General features: G+C 46.6%; 1 protein-coding gene across 1 annotated transcript in view; it reads left to right on the plus strand.

Moving 5' to 3' along the window:
• The window catches only part of dcc (DCC netrin 1 receptor), a 132,568-nt gene that overhangs the window by 26,838 nt on the left and 85,873 nt on the right, over positions 1-19,857 (plus strand). The window contains exon 2 of the mRNA XM_062484829.1: positions 15,498-15,821. Within this exon, the coding sequence (XP_062340813.1) occupies positions 15,498-15,821 (324 nt within the window). The remainder of the gene's footprint in view (positions 1-15,497; positions 15,822-19,857) is intronic.

Below are 19,857 nucleotides of genomic sequence, written 5' to 3' on the forward strand. Positions count from 1 at the left end.
CAACGCCAATCAGATTAAAGCTTTATTGTAGTGGCCCTTTCTGACTCCTACAGTATCACAAGTGTGCCGGCAATTCCAGATGAAATACACATGTCCTCATGCAGGTCAGGAACCCAGTTGGTGGCAGTTAGCTGTGTCAGCTGCCCACCTCGAGTGAATGGGTTAAGATCTCATGGCAACCTTGCCACGACCTGTCTATGCTGTGAAGGATCGTTTGTGTGTCAACAGGCATGTCAATACTTCCTCCTGTTGACTTTGCTGCAGTAATCCCATACACGCCGTCATTTCTCCAGCCAGTAATCATTTCGCGCCACAGGAGATTTTCCAAGATTATAAAGAAGTGAAGTTTACAAGGTACTAAACTGCCGTTCACCTTTTGAAATGATTTGAAAATAACCCTCTGGTTCAGCATCTTGAAGTGGGGGGAAAACGATGTAAGACTGCATATTCTATCCACTCGGTTTCAGTGCTCACAAGTCAAACAAGAACACAGCTCTTTGAAAACCCAACATGACCAGTTCAGTGTAGCATCTTTAATTGTTATTTCGTATCCATTAATAATACTTCCCTTGGTGTTATCAAGTTACCTGCTGAAAACAACGGTGAATCATACCTCACATCAAACAGCCTGCGGTTCATGGAGAGCCGACTTCACTGCGACGCCCCTCTAATAAGCACAAGGACATGGCTTGATGTATGGAGCGCTGTCATGACCGCAGACAAGCTATTTTGAAAGACACCTCTCTCTCGGAAGGCCATCCATTTAGTTTAGTCACATGTCAACAGTCAACATGCATAATTGCAGATCCAAGCACATTGCTCCATGCCACCAATGTCATCTGGGCCTCATTAAAGAAACATGGGACCCAATTGAGGCGGAAAAAAGTCACGTCGTACAGCGTTATATAATAAAACTCAACACAGAGTGTACGCACTCTGTTCAAACTGTCAACATGCCATTTACATGTACATGGAGGTGGGGTGTGTGTGTGTGTGTCTGGGGTGGTGGGGGGAGGATTTGGGGGGGGTGGGGGGGCAGGTCTGATAGCTAAAACCATAGGCCATTTTTCATTAAAGGTGATTGGATTTGCAGCATACTGTGGCGTGATATAAATCAAACGTCTGGTTGCTCGATGGCAGGTGAAGGACAATCAACACTGATTCAACTGACATTGCTGCCGTTTGCTGAACTGTGAGTACGACTGAACCTGCACAGCAGTGTGCAGTCGGCTTCACTCAACAGGACCGACCAAAGAATCCTAAAGGTTATCACCCCGAAATAAAGGCATGTTTCAGTTTGTCAGTATCAGAGATGAAGGATGATTGCACGCAATCCAAAGTAAAAAAAAAAAAAAGTGGCATTGGCGATTGGCATTCATAAACCCAGGAAAGCTCAGTTTACTCTAAATATCCTATGAGATAATGTTGCTTGTAAGGGATGAGATTCAGGAAAAACAAACAAAAAAACTGTACCAATAATGCCAAACTAAGTGTAGAAATTGGGTCTAAAATTGAGATAAGTAGGAGCAATTACAGGATTTTGAAGATATATGGAGATATGTAAAGCTTGTTGTAAGGTTGGATAGAGCTAACAGACTACAGTCCATAAACCAGATGAATAACCCTTGTTATGAATAGGGCGCTAAGGCCCAGCATGACGCAGTGACGTCTTGATGATTCTGGCCACTGAATAGCACTTTTGGGGGTGGATTAAGTAGCATGAAACATGTTGGAATGGAAAGAGAAACATCATGATGATGTTTCCGTTCCAGCTGGCTATAAATAACTTTGGTTGCTGGTCCTATTTCTACCAATGCTTTGTTTCGTGGTTTTTCATTTCCTGAACTGTTATAAACTAATGTCTTCTTTCCTGGCTGGGTACCTTGTTGTATTCAGCATCAGGGGACTAATCTCATTACATCACAACATTGCTGAAAATCCCACTGGCAGACACACATTGGCCGGATGACATTTATTAGTGCACGTGGTCTCCACTTTTACCATATATTCTAGAGCTATTTGTGAGTTTGACAAAGTCACATCTTGTAGCTGTTTGGTAAATTTAAAAAGGTTCTACTCTTATTTTAAGAATAGTAGGTAACAACACATTTTTCAATGGATTCAATGCTGAGCAAAGCCAGTCAGTAATGAGATCATGCAGTTGTAGCCAGGCACAGATTGATAAATCAATATTAGTATTGATCATGTTCAGTTATGGGGTTCAGTTAGCGGGTTTACCCATGAACGTATGCTAAGCTGGAGGGGAGGAAGAATCATTAATATTCATGTTCAGTTATGGTCAGTTTAGACTTTGATGTTACAGTACTGTAATCCAAGACCTTACCTGCCTCTTATATGATATCAAAGTTTTCTGTTGGACCATTCTGAGCTTTGTACAACAGCTTCTACAACAAGAGCTTCTACACCCTGCCGCCATGTGTGGGTGAACCGGTTGACGACGCTGACGGAGCTGCCGGCGATGGTGTTGATGCTGTCACGTTGCCGACAGCTACTGCGAAGCACAACCCACAATCCCCCTGGGCTGCCGGGGGTTAGCGGGTTGACCCATGAACGTATGCTAAGCTGGAGGGGAGGAAGAATCATTAATATTCATGTTCAGTTATGGTCAGTTTAGACTTTGATGTTACAGTACTGTAATCCAAGACCTTACCTGCCTCTTATATGATATCAAAGTTTTCTGTTGGACCATTCTGAGCTTTGTACAACAGCTTCTACAACAAAACCAGCTGGCTCCATAACTAACAGTCTTTTCTTTGTCTGTAAAAAAAAGAATTCCACGACTTGAGGTCTGTGTCCACACATAGATGCGCTGTGTGTGCCCGTGGGTGTGCAAGAGGTATGTGACTTAGTGGCTGTCACCGTGTCTCTATCTATGCCCAAGGTGGACTCTGAGAGTGTGTGTGAGTGTTTTATTGGGCTATCGGTGTATTTCTTCCTCTTATTGATTTGCTGGCTATGTAGCAGTAGGATTCACCAATCAGCCTCACGCATCCTTGAGAGCAGAGCTGGTGGTATTTGAGTGGTGTCAGAAGCCTGTTCTCCCTGGCAGCTGCTTTGCCTCTGAGGTTTTTCCAATTCAGGTCAGTGAAGATTTTGGAGGTAGGTCACCTCCACCATAATCACTGTAATGAGGTCTGTTCGTTCACGTGTCACCGCAGGAGTTATTGAGGACTTTCACAATCCGTCTGATAGGCCCGGCTTGAACTCCACAGCTATTATCATGCTCGTTACAACTTCCATCAAAACGCAAGCACAGCACACTAGTGTACTTAATTAACTGTACAATATAATGTCCTTTCCCTCGTCAAAACCGACCGTGACCTCTCTGATGCCCGTGGTGGAAAACGACGGATGATTTCCACGTTGGAATAGTTCATCGCTGCTCCGCTTTCACTGTGAAGGCTCAGGGCTTGATGGAGATGCAGTCTAGAGCACGCTGGTTCCTGTGAGCCGCCTCAGAACCCTGCCGCCATGTGTGGGTGAACCGGTTGACGACGCTGACGGAGCTGCCGGCGATGGTGTTGATGCTGTCACGTTGCCGACAGCTACTGCGAAGCACAACCCACAATCCCCCTGGGCTGCCGGGGGTTAGCGGGTTGACCCATGAACGTATGCTAAGCTGGAGGGGAGGAAGAATCATTAATATTCATGTTGACACCCAAGCTCGCAAACGGAAACCTGGCTTTTGCTGCAGTAACCAAGTAACCAAGGGCAACGCCTCCTCCTGCATCATGGTTGACCGGTTCTGGGTCCACAAACCCCCCAACTCGTGCTCAAGGGGCTTGTTACACACACACACCCGCCGCCCCCACATGTACACACACACTCATTAAAAGCACACATGTATGCACACATTCTGAACAAAATTGAAAGCATGTTTTTTTCCATTGTTAACTGTCAGTGCTCCTCAGTGCTCTGGAATTATGTCCCGGTTGTTTGCGCTTTCAATCGTGCATACAGTAAAGGGTATATCCTCTCTATTACATTAGACATAATAAAAAAAATGATGATGATTTGCTGATTTTTCATTTTTGGTGTGAATGACAGTTGGCCATTCGTTAAGGAAACTATTTAATAGCAGTCTCTTTCATTTTAGCATTTGAATTCCCTTGTGTATTCCTCCCCTGGGATAGGTCTCTTCTCTGTGTGTCGTTCTGACACATGGCGCTCACCAAATGCTCAATCACAGGCCGACCCTTGACCCCAATCACCTAGCAGCGAACCCTACAGCCAGCCTTTTCAGAGCAAAGGATAAGTTACAAAGTAGTAATCCCCTCTTCCCATCTGACAATCTACAAATACCCTAATCAAATTAGAAACGGATTCATCCCACCCAGTTCCTTTATATCCAGGCAACTTTCCTTCAAATCTAGATGAAAGCAGAGTCGCTACGTGGCGTGAAAACAAATTCAGAGCGAGTGGTCGGTCTGGAATTTCAGTAGACGTAACAAGGATAGAGCAACCAATGTTTTATATAGTATCACCTCACATAATCCCATCAACATAGAAGAAAAGTGTCAGTCACCTTGTCCCGAGATGGGCTATATATATTATTCATCAGGGCATCTTTTATTAATGAGCGGCTGACAAGAAGCGCACAGTGTTATCGATTCCTCCCAGAACATATTTACTGTGCTAATAAGTCTTTTGCCGTGAACCCTCGCTCCAAAGACTGATGATCCAAGGCACCAGTATGCAGGGGGTGAAAGCCTAAAAAAGTTTGCAATAGGGCCTATATTGCTACTGGGACCTCAGATATGCCTTGTAATTGGGGTCTCTAACAAAATGACTTCTAAAAGAGATTCCCCCCCCCCCCCCCCCCCCCTCCTCCTCAGACATATGCGAGCCTGTCAGAGCATTAATGTGGGCCTCTTCTCTACGGTGGGTAATTGCCAAGTCAGACAGAGAATGACCTGTGACCAATCACCTCAGCATCTGTAGGCTCTCCAACTGCTGTTCGGTAGGCAGACAAGAGGCTGGACAATACCCACGACAGACTGGTCCTTTATGGATCCAAACAGAGTGTGTAGGGGGGGGGGGGGGACAGAGGGTTCAGTCCGTGAAAAGAGGCATTTTGTTGGTCATCAGTCATCGGTCAGAGCTCCTCCACAGTGTACAACGAGGGTCTCCATCTTTGTAAACACAGGAAATGAACAGGGTTGACAAGAGGCTGGGGTCAACCTGCCTCTTGACCCAGATAGAGAGGGGCCGTTCCCGGGCCAAGCACAGAGAACTTGTAATGGGCCAGTCTGACTTGTTTAGCTGTCACTTAAACAGTTTGTGATCCTAATGGGACTCCGGAGATCATTTGTGTGTGTTTTGTTTAGTTAATTGGCTGTACTGTACTGTAAACACATTTTTCCCTTTGCCTGTGCCTCTCTAAAGCAAAGCTTGTCTTACTCTGTAGCTGTTTTTGCCACCAGTAGTGTTTTTAGTCGAATTACCCATGACCTTTCTAGGATATTGGTTTCCCACCAGGCAAACCGTTGTCCAACACTTCTAAATACCGCTGTTTTCTTCTTCTTTTTTGAGAAGCCAGATCCTCTCCAAATATACAGGTGAGCTCCCAAATGTTCAGGCTTCCAACGGTTTTATGAATTGATTTGCCCAGCCAGCGGTCCTCACCATCAAACACACGTTTGCTGATGTTAGGCTTATGAGCAACAGGCCCTCGTCCCCTCACAGGGCTAACTCAGTGACCACACAGTCGAGGACTCCTTCCGCCCCTGTTCAGAAAGATGATGAGGGAGTCAATGACGGATTTCGTGTTGTTTACAATCCCGATAAACGCTTTGCTGTTGCTAGACAATGTTGGTAATCGTTCTTCCTCTTGACACCTAGGTACCTCTGCTTTTCTCAGGGTGTGTCATATTTCCCTTACCGCTTACCCTTCCCATCACCCCCCAACCACAGTTTCCACTGAGCCACTACTGAAACGACTCTGTCTGGCCATGAAACCAAATACAGAATAAGCATGGAAATTGAAAAATCAATGTAGCATGTTGGTTTGAAACCAGACGCGGAAACCAGACGCGGGCATAAAACCGCATCTTTTGTATGTTCTCAAGAAATTTTCTGTGGATGTAAGTTTGCACAAGGCAAGGACAAAGTAATTAGGTACAATGAAAGTTTCCAATAAGAGTCTGAAACGGAGTATAATCACGTTGAAAGCAATACTGTAAGGTAAACACCCGCTACATTAACAGTATGTAATTTCCCACAGCTTGCTCAGTATGCCAGTTTGCTCTGATGAGCTCTAATCTAAACCAACACATGAAGCAGAAGCACAAAGTCAGAGATGCAGCGTAATGAAACATCTGTGAGGTTGTCATTTTCCTCAACGTATGCAAAACCTTAGGAGGAAACTGCCTTTACAGCAAAACTGAGAAAACGTTTTAGACATGGCTGCAAGACACCATAACTAATGTCCAGTTTAGAATTGACAAATGGGAATTTGAAACTTAAATGAAATGAAGAACAATGATCTAACTGATCGGCTTCATGTAGCTTTCTTTATTTGCTATTGTCCTTGGTATCCTTGATCAACATCAACAATAGTCCCTTGTAAATTGTTCATTACTATATAAAGAAATTCATTCGTGCTCAATAAAGACCAACAATGATTTAGCATGGAGCCTCTTAGGCTATAACACAAAAATCATCTCAAATGCTGTGTATCGACAGGCTTTTACCATGTGTGTGGGAAATGTTAGTCAATATAACCTAAGCAACATTGATTGGAGGTCCTTCTTTGATGGGGAAGGTTGAGTATTGAACATGTATTATAGGGTCTTAGCAATCTCTTGAGGGACTAAGCCAGGAACATGGCTTCCAATGTTTGTTTTTTGTGGTTGTTGATAAATATACCTCTCCTCTTATATGATATGACCCTAATGCTTTATCAGCTGAATGGTACTTCAGAGAATATGAGACCAATGACTTTGTCCTCCTCTGTCACTCCTAGTCCGCCTTATGAATTGAATTATGTAGGATGACTGAAAGATTTGAGGGATGGAAACTTAATCCCTGAGGGTGATCAAGTGTTTATATTTTTTTTAAACATTTACTGGGATCATGTTTATTTAAATGTTTTTTTTTCTTGATGGACACGGCAGTCATTTTGGACGCATCATTTGTCAGTATTTCCCTGAAGATGAGGGAAGTGTACAGCTGTGAAGACAGTTTGTTTGGAATGGATGTGGAGCATGCACTGGAGGGGTCCCACTTCCACTTGAATTCACCGAAAGCATGTGCCCTGAAAAGCACAAAGAATTTTTTTTGCTGTTATATTCAATGTTGTCTATTGCGTAGTTATGTCACCCATTCCGCTGTACCCCTGCTAAGTGCCCATCATTTGAGGTAAGGATTTGCATCTCCTGATCAATGAAATGCACACATTGTCTTAAATCCATGTCTGAAACTGAAATTCAAGGAGAGCTGTCCGAAGTATTACGCCAAAGGTTTTTTTTGTATTGATTGTGGTTTACATTTAAATTTAAATGTAGTCATTTAGCAGACGCTTTTATCCAAAGCGACTTACAAGAGAGAGCTTTACAAAAAGTGCATAGGTCAATGATCATAAACAATGAGCTAACCCCAAAAACATTGCGGGTAGCCAAAACATGAAGCATACATTGTGAAAAGCAAATAAGTGCCAATGAGTGGAACCAGAAGACCATGTAGTTAAACAAATTTCAACTAAACAACATGATCCTCGAAAGTGCTACAGTGTACCTGGAGGAAAGCAAGCAACAATAATATAATTCACAGTGAGTACAAGCAGTTAAATCAGTTACACTAACCAACAAGTGCAGCAAGTCCCTCAATAAGTGTCATTGTGTTCCTGGAGGAAATAAACTAACATATGATCCAACAACTCTTAACCCTTGTGCTGCCTTCGGGTCACATGACCCAAAGGTTCATAACGAACCATCGTTGTGTTTACCCAATTTTACCCAATACAAAAACAAATAAAAATCATTTTCTTTTAACCTTCGCAATGTGGAGGGTCTGAGACAGCCCGACGGTTAAAAGAAAATGCTTCACTTTGTTTTTGTATGCGGTAAAGTTGTCACAATACGACGGTGGGTAACAATGACTGATGGGTCAGAATGACCCGAAGAGAACACAAGGGTTAAGTACCGTTGTACTCCCAGAACAAGTGCGTCTTTAGCCTTTTCTTTTTGCTTTCTGAATGAAATTACAGCTGTACCAAAAAATGAACAATCCTACAGTAAATATTAATAATGGTTGTTTAAGATGTCTATATTCTAACAATATTATTCACGCGTACAGCGGGATATCGATTTAGGCTCCCATTGTTGTTCGAGTAATTGTTGCTCGAGAAATTTGGCCATTTTAAGATGGATTTGGCATGTTTCGTGCTTTGCTAAGCTGCTTTGTGACAGTGCTGGGGCTGCAGTGAAACCTGGTGACTGTGACAGACAGTTCCAAGACCTTGTCTGTAAGCACCTCCTAATTGTCATCCCATGGGCTGCCTATAATTCTTACTGTCAAATATAAAAGGTCCTTTATAATGATTCCCAGACCCCTGGTTATTGGGGTTAAAACCGATGTAAAACGGCTTTACTACTGTATTCCCTCAACGCTACACGCAAAGCCCTGGAACACCAGCATCCCAGAATCCTTTGCGTGGCCCTGTGTGTGCCTCAAGGGAGGAAGGTGTCAGTGTTGGCTCCCGGAACGTTCTGACAAGCACAGAATGAGATGCCCCATAGATTTAATCTCTCCTCTAGTATTTTTTTTCTCTCTCTTTTCATCTACCCCCTTTTTGTCACTGTCCCCAGTAAATGATCCAGAAACCGGCCCTGAACGCACCAGTCCTCGGAGCATTGTCCCTGGTTTGTCAGTCAGGTAATTAATATGTATGTGGGGGCCTTTGTAATTTCCTGCCGTTTGTTTCCTGATGATGGGCATAAATCAAGCTGAGGATTGAAGCCCAGCTCGAGCCTGCTGTCTATTATTCCTCTTTGATAAGGACACATGCTAATTTCTCAACCCTCTCTCCCAGTCAGTGATGGAGATAGATTATTGGGTTGGGATGTCTCTTCCTGCAGACGTTGTGCACCTCATATTCACGTGTGTTGCCGTGGTTTCTTGTCACAAGTGGAGACGATGAACGGTTCTATTATGGCCCGGGCTGCTGTAAGTAGATGCCATCCCCTTTAAGAGACGGAGGGCATGCATGTTGTTCATTTCTGTTCGCCTGTCTCGGGTAAATGGACAGACCGATGCGGTTCAGCACTTGTCGTATTAATTCTGTCGACATTAACTTGAGACTGCTAAAGATACTATTATATTATTCATCTTATGTTATATTTTTATATTGTGTAGCTTTTTCTATTGAGACAAAGTGTCTTTATTTGAAAATGTGCCCATCATGAGTCAAATGACCTCATGGATGCACTATGTTAGGATGAGATATTCACCCATGGCAGTGCCACATCGAGGTTTTTATCCGTGAAGTTATGAAGCATTTGCTGTCTACCTTTTACTGTTGTGCTGAATAATAATACCAAATGCAGGCTATTAGTAATTCAAAACACAAATTATTGTAGTCATATCGCCGCTCACAGGGTTGTTTTGCTGCAAATAAGTAATTATTCTACATACAATATAAACATACTACAGCTAGCAAGCTGTAATCAAAGTGATGTTTTGGAGAACTTATCAAAGTATTTGTCACAGCGTGATGAAGTTTAGTCGGCTGCTGTCGCTGTTGTTCAAGAATTGCTTAGTGATCCTCAAATCTTTTGTCTGAGAAACCAATTATAAAGATACACTTTTTCTGCGGGGGGATATCGATTTTTCATTGGCAATCAGTCAATTTCCACCCAAAATATAGAAAAGGTAAGCGGTGAAAAAACACAAAGCAACCGAAAATAAAACGCAGATGAATTGGTCTGTGTGGAGAATGGACCAAGCTAATATAGGCGTATTGACGTTTGTTGTCTGTGGATTGCAAGCTTTGATGTTTCCACGCCAGTTAGGTCACGAATGAGACTCATTGTCTGAACGGAGCCACCTCCTGATCCCGTGTCCTGCTGGGGTGACTTTCTTTCACCAGACCGTTTTTGAAACGGGGGGAGGGCGAGGTTGTTTTGGGACCATATGCCTATAACCCGTGACTTATACCTCGTACCCTCCCCTCCACACCCTCCCCCCCCCCCCGCGTCAGGGGCGGCCAGTGTGGGACAGCTGGTGTTGGGGAGGGCCGGCCAGATGGGGACCGCTCCAACCTGAGCCCCTTGCAGTCTCACGGGGGCAGTTACTCAGCTCGACTCCGCTGATTGCCCTAATCAGCTGGGAGTAGAACCAAACATGACTCATACCACATCATTACTGTATGTCCAAGGACGACTCTGAACAGATACATGGAAAATGAACGGTCTACTTCATGATACTGAACTTAGCATTAATCTTGTATTTCCTCCATTATATGCTAACTACCTCCAAAAAATACTACAAAATAATAAAATAAGAACTCATTCATAACAGTAACGCAACACCTGTATATATACCTTCCATATTCTTCGACAGTGTAAGATATCTAAATTGAATAAATCTAGCCGAGTAGAAACACTTTATTCGTATTCACAGAGAAGAGCCCAGTGGATATTGTCGAGGCACAGAGAAGCAGGCCGAGGTAAAAGGGGTAATTTCATAAAACTAATACAAATCAGGGTTGTGGCATGGTTATCACACAGTAATCTTCAAACATGGCCACCACTGCCAAAATCCAGGATGGCAGGCTGCCATGAGGCTCCCTGCTACCCACCATGCCTTCCCTGAAAGACAGAACAGACTAAGGGGAAGACTGTGGGCCAGGGGCCAATTCTGTTTCCGTACTCTGGGCTCCTCCCCTGAGGAGAAGCAGACACGGGGAAGATGTGTGGTAAATATATTTGTTTGTATACATCCCTGCCCTATATATAGAGAGAGAGATAGAGTTCATATCGCCCAGCTTCGCTCCCCTCTCAAAACATCTCGCTCCTTTATCCACACCGACCCACCCTAATTAAGCCTAATGAAGCCCCCCGTCCCATCCCAAACCTTAACTCCTTACCTCTTTTTACCTCTTCACCCAGATCCTAAGCCCTCTGGCCTACTCCGATTCACCAAGGGGCTCAACGAGCCAGATGATCTCACCCCAGTCTTGCTCATGGTGGAAGGGGGGGGGGGGGCAGGGGGGGTATTTATGTGTGACCACCTGAACAACCCCCCCCCCCCCCTTCCCCCCTTTAACAGAGGGGGATTTTTGAACACAAAGCCCTGGTGCTTTTCCGGGCCATACGACGTGCCTGTCGGCCATTCTTGTCATAACACCCCCCTCCCTACACACACACACACAAAAACTGTTACTTAGAGGCAGATGAGGACAGAGGAAGGTGGAGGCTACAGTGTAATCCACCCAGCAGGAACGCTGCTGCAGGAGAATAGACCTGGGCCCATGCAGGCTCCTGCCCTAAACCATGGTGTTGGGCCTCAGGCCAAGGCCACAGCCCCAGGGTCAGAGGTCACCCTGACTGTGCCTCTTTAATGATGCTTAGCGTAATGCTGTGGACCAGATGCTACCTTCTTCAAAGGCTGCCTGCCCGCCCGCCCGCCTGCAGGGAAGGGAGGCTGAGGGGAGGGGAACCTACAAACCGTCGCCCACGGGCCGCGTGGCGGGGAGGGGAAAGACTGGCGCACGTGGGCATGGACTCAAAGAAACAGCATGGGGGCACTAAGCCACTATGCAGGCCTCTCTCCAGGTAGGAGGGCCACTATGCAGGCCTCTTGACAGGTCCTAGGATATAGGACAGTGCCGAGACAGACCGGCAGCTGTTGTCCTCGGATCAGACGGGGACGCATTGAGAACAGTTTCCTGTCCCCTCCAGAGTAGAAATTAAACCCATAAGAGGATATTCTTTACTTTCCTCCTGCACTAAACCCCTTCTGCTCTTTTAGAAAGGGAACAACACTTAGTGCCTCAAAGTTGCTCTTATGTAATTGTTCCAATTAGCTCTTTTCCCCCCCCCCCCACTTGCTCTACATCCGAATTTGTTCCCTTTTTTCAAGTCATGTAGTGCGGTTGGTTGTTTTTTGCGTCATCATCACCAATAACATTCGGAGCAGCTTTACTTTATCCTGTGAGGATGCAAACACCTGATTTTGACATTATTCAGAACACATCCTGAACGTAAAACGGTATATTTTATAAAAAACATCAGTTTCAGACTTCGGAAATACGTAAGAATATTACGTAAATAAGCATAGACATTATATACACATATATTTTACACTGCAGAATGTTTGTTAAATAGACATTCATCTCAATGGATCCCCATTATCAATAAAGCATGAATTTTGAAGAAATATTTACAAGACAAATGAATATATTAGATGAAGATATGTCCTGTCATTCCCGGTGAGTGCAGTAAGGAAGGGGAGGCCTGCAGACAGATTGCAGCTGATCAGATACCTGATGGTGACAGCAGCGTGGGAAAAGCAAGGCATTTTTAGACTTCACCAGATGCCGTTAAACATGTTAGAGGTAAACAAGTGCACCCGGCTGGCGCACGTCCTGGTGCTCTCCCATCTTAGACTGTTGAGGGGGTTGGCTGGAGAGGCATGCACGTCTCTATTACTGGATTAAGTCAAGAAAAGCTTAAGGAAAAGGAACTTTCCACCCAGTAAGCCGCTTCTGAATGAGGAGATAAGGGGAGAATGTTCCTTTTTTAGTCAGAGTGTATTGACAGGAGATTAGGAGGAATATTGCAAAAATAGATTGCAGGCGGACAGATGCACTCTGGCATCGACAATGTGTGTGAGGGGCTGCAGAGGAACAGGAGCTGAAGGGAGAGAGAGCTGTGGAAGAGATCAGGACCGAGTCCGATAGAATCGGCCAGCAGGTGGACCACAAGGACACCTGAAAGAGAGAGAGAAATAGAGAGGAAGTAATTAAAAAGTGTGTGTGTGTGTGTGGCGTGGCGTGTGCGGGCGTGTCAGAGACAGAGATAGCTGGTCAGAAGAGAGAAAGTCAGAGGGAGTCGGCGATGGGGGGGGGGTCGAATGTGAGTGAGCTTTCAGAGATGAAGTTGTCAAGATAACGCTAAGACTGAAGGAAAGGTAGAGGACGGCGGTTGAAGGGGAATCGATAGCGGCACGGGGAGACGGTCCACCACGCTCGGATGAGACACTGCAATGAAGAGATATCAGCCACGAGATGATATCTCACACTGCAGATGCAAAAAAAAGCACTGGATTACAGAAGGCACTGTGACCAGCCAAGTCAGAGCTGAGGGCTCTGAAGTCTCTTTGGGGATCAGTTAAAGGCTAGACCATGCCATGACTCTTCATTTATATCATCCAGCGTTATATCATCCGCCATGAATCGATGGAGTCGTAAATGCAAGGGTTCAAAGGGATTCCACCTCATGCCTAGTCCGTTTGAAATATTTCAAAGGCGCGTATCAAAGTTTAACAGTGTTGTTCTGTGTATCTCGGTCGAAATCACAATTTTCACCATTAAAAACTGCCTATGATATCTCTAGGATTGCATAGTGTTCTGAATATCTGGTGGGTGATGTAAATGAGCTTTTCAAAGAGAATCCCGTTTCAAACAATGCCTGTTGAAAACCTTTGGAAGAGTCATAATTGAACTTGTGGTGAGTGGGGTGCGGAGTGGTTGAAAGCCTCTTTATTGACTCGACGGTGAGCCAATAGCCTAGGGTTAGCTGTACCCTTTTAATGAATCATGCCCTTCTACTGTTGCAATGTGCTGTCTCCACTATCGGCTGGGGTACTGTGTGTTATTTCCCAGTGTCTGAAGGAGTCTTGCTCTCTGTCTACGGCAGGGCTGTCAGTGGCAGCGCTGTTTGGTATGCAGACCCCCCCTCCCCCCTCCCCCTCCCGTCCCCCTTCTCTGTCAGCTCATCGCTTTTTTTTTTAAGGCCCCCGCCTCCCACAACCACCACCACCACTTCCTCCTCCCCCCTGTCGCCCAAGGCGAGGGAAGTGGGGAGTTAGACAGGTCTTTTCAATTACACTGCACTCTCTCTCGTGATGGCATGGGCGGACCATCAGAAGAGGCTGATGCCTCCTCTCCCCACCTCCTCTCCCCACCCACCCACCCACTCACCCCCACCACCCCTCCCCCTTTCTGTGTCTTATCTGTGAGAGCCCCAACTCCACACCCGGTCCTGGGTCTTTGTTCCAGTTGTAATATTTCACAGACGTCCGCAGACGAAGACGACCCCGCAGTCTGGGAGGTAAAGCCGGAGAGAAACACCATAAAGCCGGAGAGAAACACCATAAAGCAGGAGAGAAACACCAAAGCATTCGTTGAAATTCTCATCAACAGACGAAGGGAATTTCAGACTTCATAGCGTTGATAAACTGGAAAGCCTTTTTTTCGTATAGCTTGTGTTGTACTAAGTGATAAAGTGCAAACACTTGGGCATGACAGAGATGTGCGTATTGAGCTAGAGCTACCTTCCTTTTCTGCTGGTACTCACATTAGCATTAGAATCATCCAGCACCTTCAGGACATTTCTTGTTTTCCAAGCAGAACACAGAATGGAGCTGAAATATCCATACTTTAGAGGAGTGAAAACATAAAAGACGGCCCTTTAAAGTTTATGTTTTTGATTGAAACTATATCCCAGCGTGGTGTTCTGCTGACAGGGCAAACACAAAGGCAGAATGGGGAAACATGTCCAGGTATGGGTGCCAAAGTATAAATATGGATGAACTGTAGCACTGGAACGGTGCATGCTGAAACAAAGCAGACATGCAAGAGAGCAGTGTGGCAGACGGACTTCAAATAGCCCCTTCCCTAACCGGCTAGATCCGGTATCTACTGCAATTCAGATGCAATCATCAATACACTCACTCCAAATTATTCAAGAAATTCTCTTGTTGCTTTCATTTAGCAATTTCCCATCCACCTTCAACCTTGGGAACGTGTTTGTTTTGAAATGTGGAAATTCATCTGTTTGGATTTTGCGGTTTAACAGCTTTCAAGAAGATGAGAGTTGCTGGGTGGCTTTTTAAACAGTAGCGTTGTCAAAAAGCTAAACGTGCGATAGCGCGAGGCCCTTGAAGATAGGTCAGTAGGTCAATACTAATGGACCTTTATTCTGAACAGTAGGGACGTACTCTTAGCTCTCAAGATACTTAACCACAAATCATCTTTCTGTCTGACATTACTGGCACCGCATTTGGTATTCTTAAATCCAGCCCTTTAACAGTATACAACAAATTCATTGGTATGTCATTGACGACAGCTTCACCAATGAATGAACAAGAAGGGACACCGCACGCCCCCATGAAAAGCGTGAGAAGTGTGAAGGGGTAGAGGCGGTGTCCGTAACGCCCCGGGCCGCAGATCGCGGCGTCGGGTTTCCCCTTCCTTCCTCTCGTCTCCCAGACTAAACCCTCCCTTTCCCCCCCTTCCTCCCTCCCTCCTCCAGGCGCAGAGTCATCGCAGGCTTTCGTGGAGCTCAGCTTTGCCCAGGAGCCCCAGGACACGGTGACGGTCCGGGGCGGAGTCCTGCAGCTGGACTGCCAGGCCCAGTCGGACCAGGGCACCCCGCTCATCAGCTGGAAGAAGGACGGCGTCCTGCTCAGCACGCTGGTGGACGAGAGGAGGCAAGAGATGGCCAATGGGTCCCTGCTGGTCCAGAATGTTCTCCACTCGCGTCACCATCGGCCGGACGAGGGCTCCTACCAGTGTCTCGCCACGCTGGAGGGTCTTGGGGCCATCATCAGCAGGACGGCCAAGGTCACCGTGTCTGGTAAGCGCTCTTTAGACACCTGCCTGTGTGGAGATATACCTGGACGATTTCTTCAAGGAGAGCTTGAGGCTCTTGTTATCAATGTGCTGCTGCTAAAATCTCTATATATTTCTATATCTCTAATGGTTTATCAGACCCTTGGTTTAATACCGGACTGACTTATTTTGCTCACATTGATGGAAAAGAGAATTTGATAGGATTGCAAATCGGAGCCTAATCATTGATTTAGTGATCCTTTTAGAAAGGGAGATGAGCTGTCTCTCACCCAGGAAACTATAAAGGCACTGGTGATTCTGTATAGGCTTCGAATCAGTGTCAAGCGACTTAAGGAAGGTTTGCGGGAGAGCTGTTTCCGAGTCCACAACAACGCTTTGCCGAAACACAACAGCAACTCCTCGACACTACACACACACACAGGCGACCCGCCGAGCAGCCTTGAGCTCCTCTGATCCCATGTTACACAGGGCTGGAAAGTCTACACAGCGAGGAGGACTATCTCCTCCCCATCTCCTCCTTCTACGAACGGCGGGGGGACTTCGATATCATGAATCACAGAGGAGGGCTCTTGACCCGCGCTAGCGGGAGGCAGAGCAGAGGCACTGGGCCGAGACAAAGCCGCTTAGTTAACCGTCTAATGATGAACAGTGCAGGGGCAAGTGTTGTTTAACTAAAACATGCAGGGGTCTAATTACCGGCAATAGAGACCAGGACCGAAGCAGAGCCCTGATGGGCTCTGTTTAATCTGCTATGGATAAGGGGATTGTCAGGTGTGGAAATCAAGTGGGCTGACAGGGTTGTAAATACAAACGGTATTTCATGCACACTGTAGCTCTGAAAAATCGAGAAAATTCCGTTCGCACGGGTGAAGGACTCGTTGAACTCTTCAGCGAAATCTTACCCAGGATGCTTTGAGTGCCGTATTCGGTTTGCCACTGAAGTCCCAGAAAGCGGTGTCGAGCGGTGGGAGCGGAGAGCCGGCGTCTGCCTTGAAAGGCCTTCAGCATGGAAGGGGTATTGCAAGTTCAGTCACGCATGACATACGAGGCCATTCCCCAAATCGCAACTACTCCCTTTCACTTCATGTGTGTGTCCCCCCACCACCCGCCACCCCTCCCACATGCATTAAACATAATCAAGATCACTGTAGGACTCGGGGCCCCCCAGCTGTACCCGGGCCTGCCGTAGATCTGCGCGAGCAGACGTGGAGAGGGGGGTACAGTTAGATTGCATTCTGCCAGCCCTGCGGGTGTCGAGCCCGGGTCGACCAGAAGGCAACCGAAGCCTTCTCCCTGTGTGTTTAGCCCTGCATCTGGAGATAAACTTCGAGCAGCAGGCTTGAACTCGGCAGACTCCCCCTCCTCCAGCCACCCCCTACCCCGATTTCTGGAGTACAAGACCGGACGGGGCGGGGTGTAGGGGGGGGGGCATGTGTTCACACTCGACTGATTGGGACTCTGCGGGGGGATGTGGCTTCAGCGGCGAGCAGACGGCCGGAGGATTGGCCGATCGGCGGGGCCAGGAAGGGCAGAAGGAGAGAGATGAGTTCCGGGCCTCCTGAACCAGGGGCTAGGACAGACCACGTTGATTTCGTCCGCGTTCCCTCCCAGACGCCATGTGCGTTGGTCCAGAGAGAAAGGCAACTGCCACATGATTTGGGGGAAGCGTCCTCTGACCGCGCCGGAGATATCTGCATGTTATATACCCACGTTTTACCTTCCTAAACTGTTGGGGGGAATGAGGTGTGCCCCCCTGCCACCAAAAGATGCCCCCCTCTCTCCTGGAGAAACCATGGAAACGGCAGGCAAGCGCAAAGCCCCGACTGAAAGTGACATTGGTGTCTTTAATGTCATGCCAACTGGCAGCCCGAGTCCAGCCATGTTTCTAAACGGATAATCTTGAGTGTAGCATTAATGCCAAATGGAGCCCCTTGGTGAGATTTAAGTGCCAGTCAGACTGATTGGCCATGAAGGCCCCCCCATGCCCCCCCCCCCCCAATATGGTGCTCTGGGGCTTGTTGGCAGGCTCCCCTTTGCCTACCGTTCTCCTGCTGGCTGTAAAACTTCTTTCATGTTTCAGCAGCAGGCATACAGTAGGACATCTTCAAGGATGAAAAGAGATTTCCAACGAAATGTCACGAGAGTCCCTTGTAATGCAAATGATTGTGTGCCGTCCTTTGATGCGGGGATATTTATGTTCACAGGCTAAATGTTTGACTTAGGGAAAGTACAGTATACGTAGAGCACAGTGTACTCTGGGGCTTCCCAAGTGATGAATAAGGAGAATATTATGTTACATTTACATTTAGTCATTTAGCAGACGCTCTTATCCAGAGCGACTTACAGTAAGTACAGGGACATTCCCCCAAGGCGAGTAGGGTGAAGTGCCTTGCCCAAGGACACAACGTCAGTTGGCATGACCGGGAATCGAACTTGCAACCTTCGGATTACTAGCCCGACTCCCTCACCGCTCAGCCGCCTGACTCCCCTTATGCTTATTATGTTAGACATAATAAGCTGGCTAATCGGCCTGTTGATGCACTGTAGCTAATGTTAGCCACTATGTGGTAATGGATATAAAGCGAACCCATGCTTTAATGCCTTTTGACGGTGTCTTCATATGACAGGAGGCTATTAGCCTACCTATCCTTGAGACTTTGGACCCCATGTTGACCTCATTTCATGAAGAAATGAAATGTGCGATAGCTACATGGAGCCTGTTGCTCTGTTTGATTCTTGCGAAAGCGCTCCATATGCAGTCGCTATTTGTCCTGCTGAGGCGCTTTCCGCCAACGCTGGTGCACTGGGCTGAGCACTAGGCGACGAATGCTCCTAAAAGTACCAGTATACGGCGAACGCGTTTCTATTTGTCGGTCGCAAACCGCTCACCCTAACAAACTTTCGCAGGGAGATGCACCGCACGTCACCAGACGCATTTCTCAACTTCATCCAAAGCCCCGTTCCTCCAGATAATTGTGACACAGACAGAAAGACAGATTCTTGCTTTGTAGTTAGATTAGATGTGAATGGAGGACAACAAGTGCTCGTGGTCTTCCAAGCGGTCTTGGCTGGGCCTGGCCCTGCCAGGAATACATTACAAGAGTTGCCAGCAGGCCTGTGATTAACTGGCAGAAGATGCGGATGGCAAGTCAGATGGAGAGAGCATAAACATTGTCAGAACTTTCAAGTGACACCCTTACACACACAAGCACTGAACACGAGAAACACAGACCAATGGATAAGGTTTTGGAGAGCCCTGTGTTGATATGCACTCAAAACTAATGAGACTTGTGAGAGGAGTGGCTTGAATCTAGATCCAATTTTGATCTAAAGCTCCTTTTGGAATGGGGCATATTGGACGTGTCAGCTTATATCAAACACTGTTGATAGTCTGTTTTGGAGCCTTTGAGCAATTTAACAACTTCTCTTTCTTGCGACTGAGATTGCTCAGCTCACTCTGACTACTAGAGAATAAACTTCGAAGCATTTGCAGCTCTAACTTGTTTGAAAATGAACGTTCTTACTTTGGTTGACATGTTCGGAAAGCTAACAGGACAAGCGCCTTCCTTTTATGAACCAGTACTTATGAATGTTAGGTTCACTCAGAGGAAATCAGGCAATTTCCCTTCACAAAGTAAAGTTTTGTCCAAGCCAAAAGACTTTGGTACTGATAAGACAAAGTTTCTCCACAGCGGTGGAGGGAGGGATGGGGAAGTAAGGGGCCGGGGGGGGGGGGGGGTGAAGGGGAGTTGAGGAGAGAGGTCAGATGTCCGGACGTGGGAGGAGAGCAGAGCAGGGGAGGGAGGGAGGATGGGAAGAGAGACGGAGGAGCCAGAGGGATGAGAGAGGAGAGGAGGATGCCCCCCTCGCAGGGTAATGGCGGTGCCTGGCCTTGACCTCACCTTGGTGGTGTTGGAGGACTGACAAATCCACCCGCGGACAGCCGTGCTCCCATTCGTCAGACGTGCGCGGCCTCAGCGAGGCACGTGAGCACACCAGCGGAGACGAGGCAGAAATGAGATTACAACACATTCTAGAGC

The sequence above is a fragment of the Osmerus eperlanus genome, chromosome 18 (genome assembly GCF_963692335.1).
Source record: "Osmerus eperlanus chromosome 18, fOsmEpe2.1, whole genome shotgun sequence".
In the NCBI taxonomy this organism is placed as follows: domain Eukaryota; kingdom Metazoa; phylum Chordata; class Actinopteri; order Osmeriformes; family Osmeridae; genus Osmerus; species Osmerus eperlanus.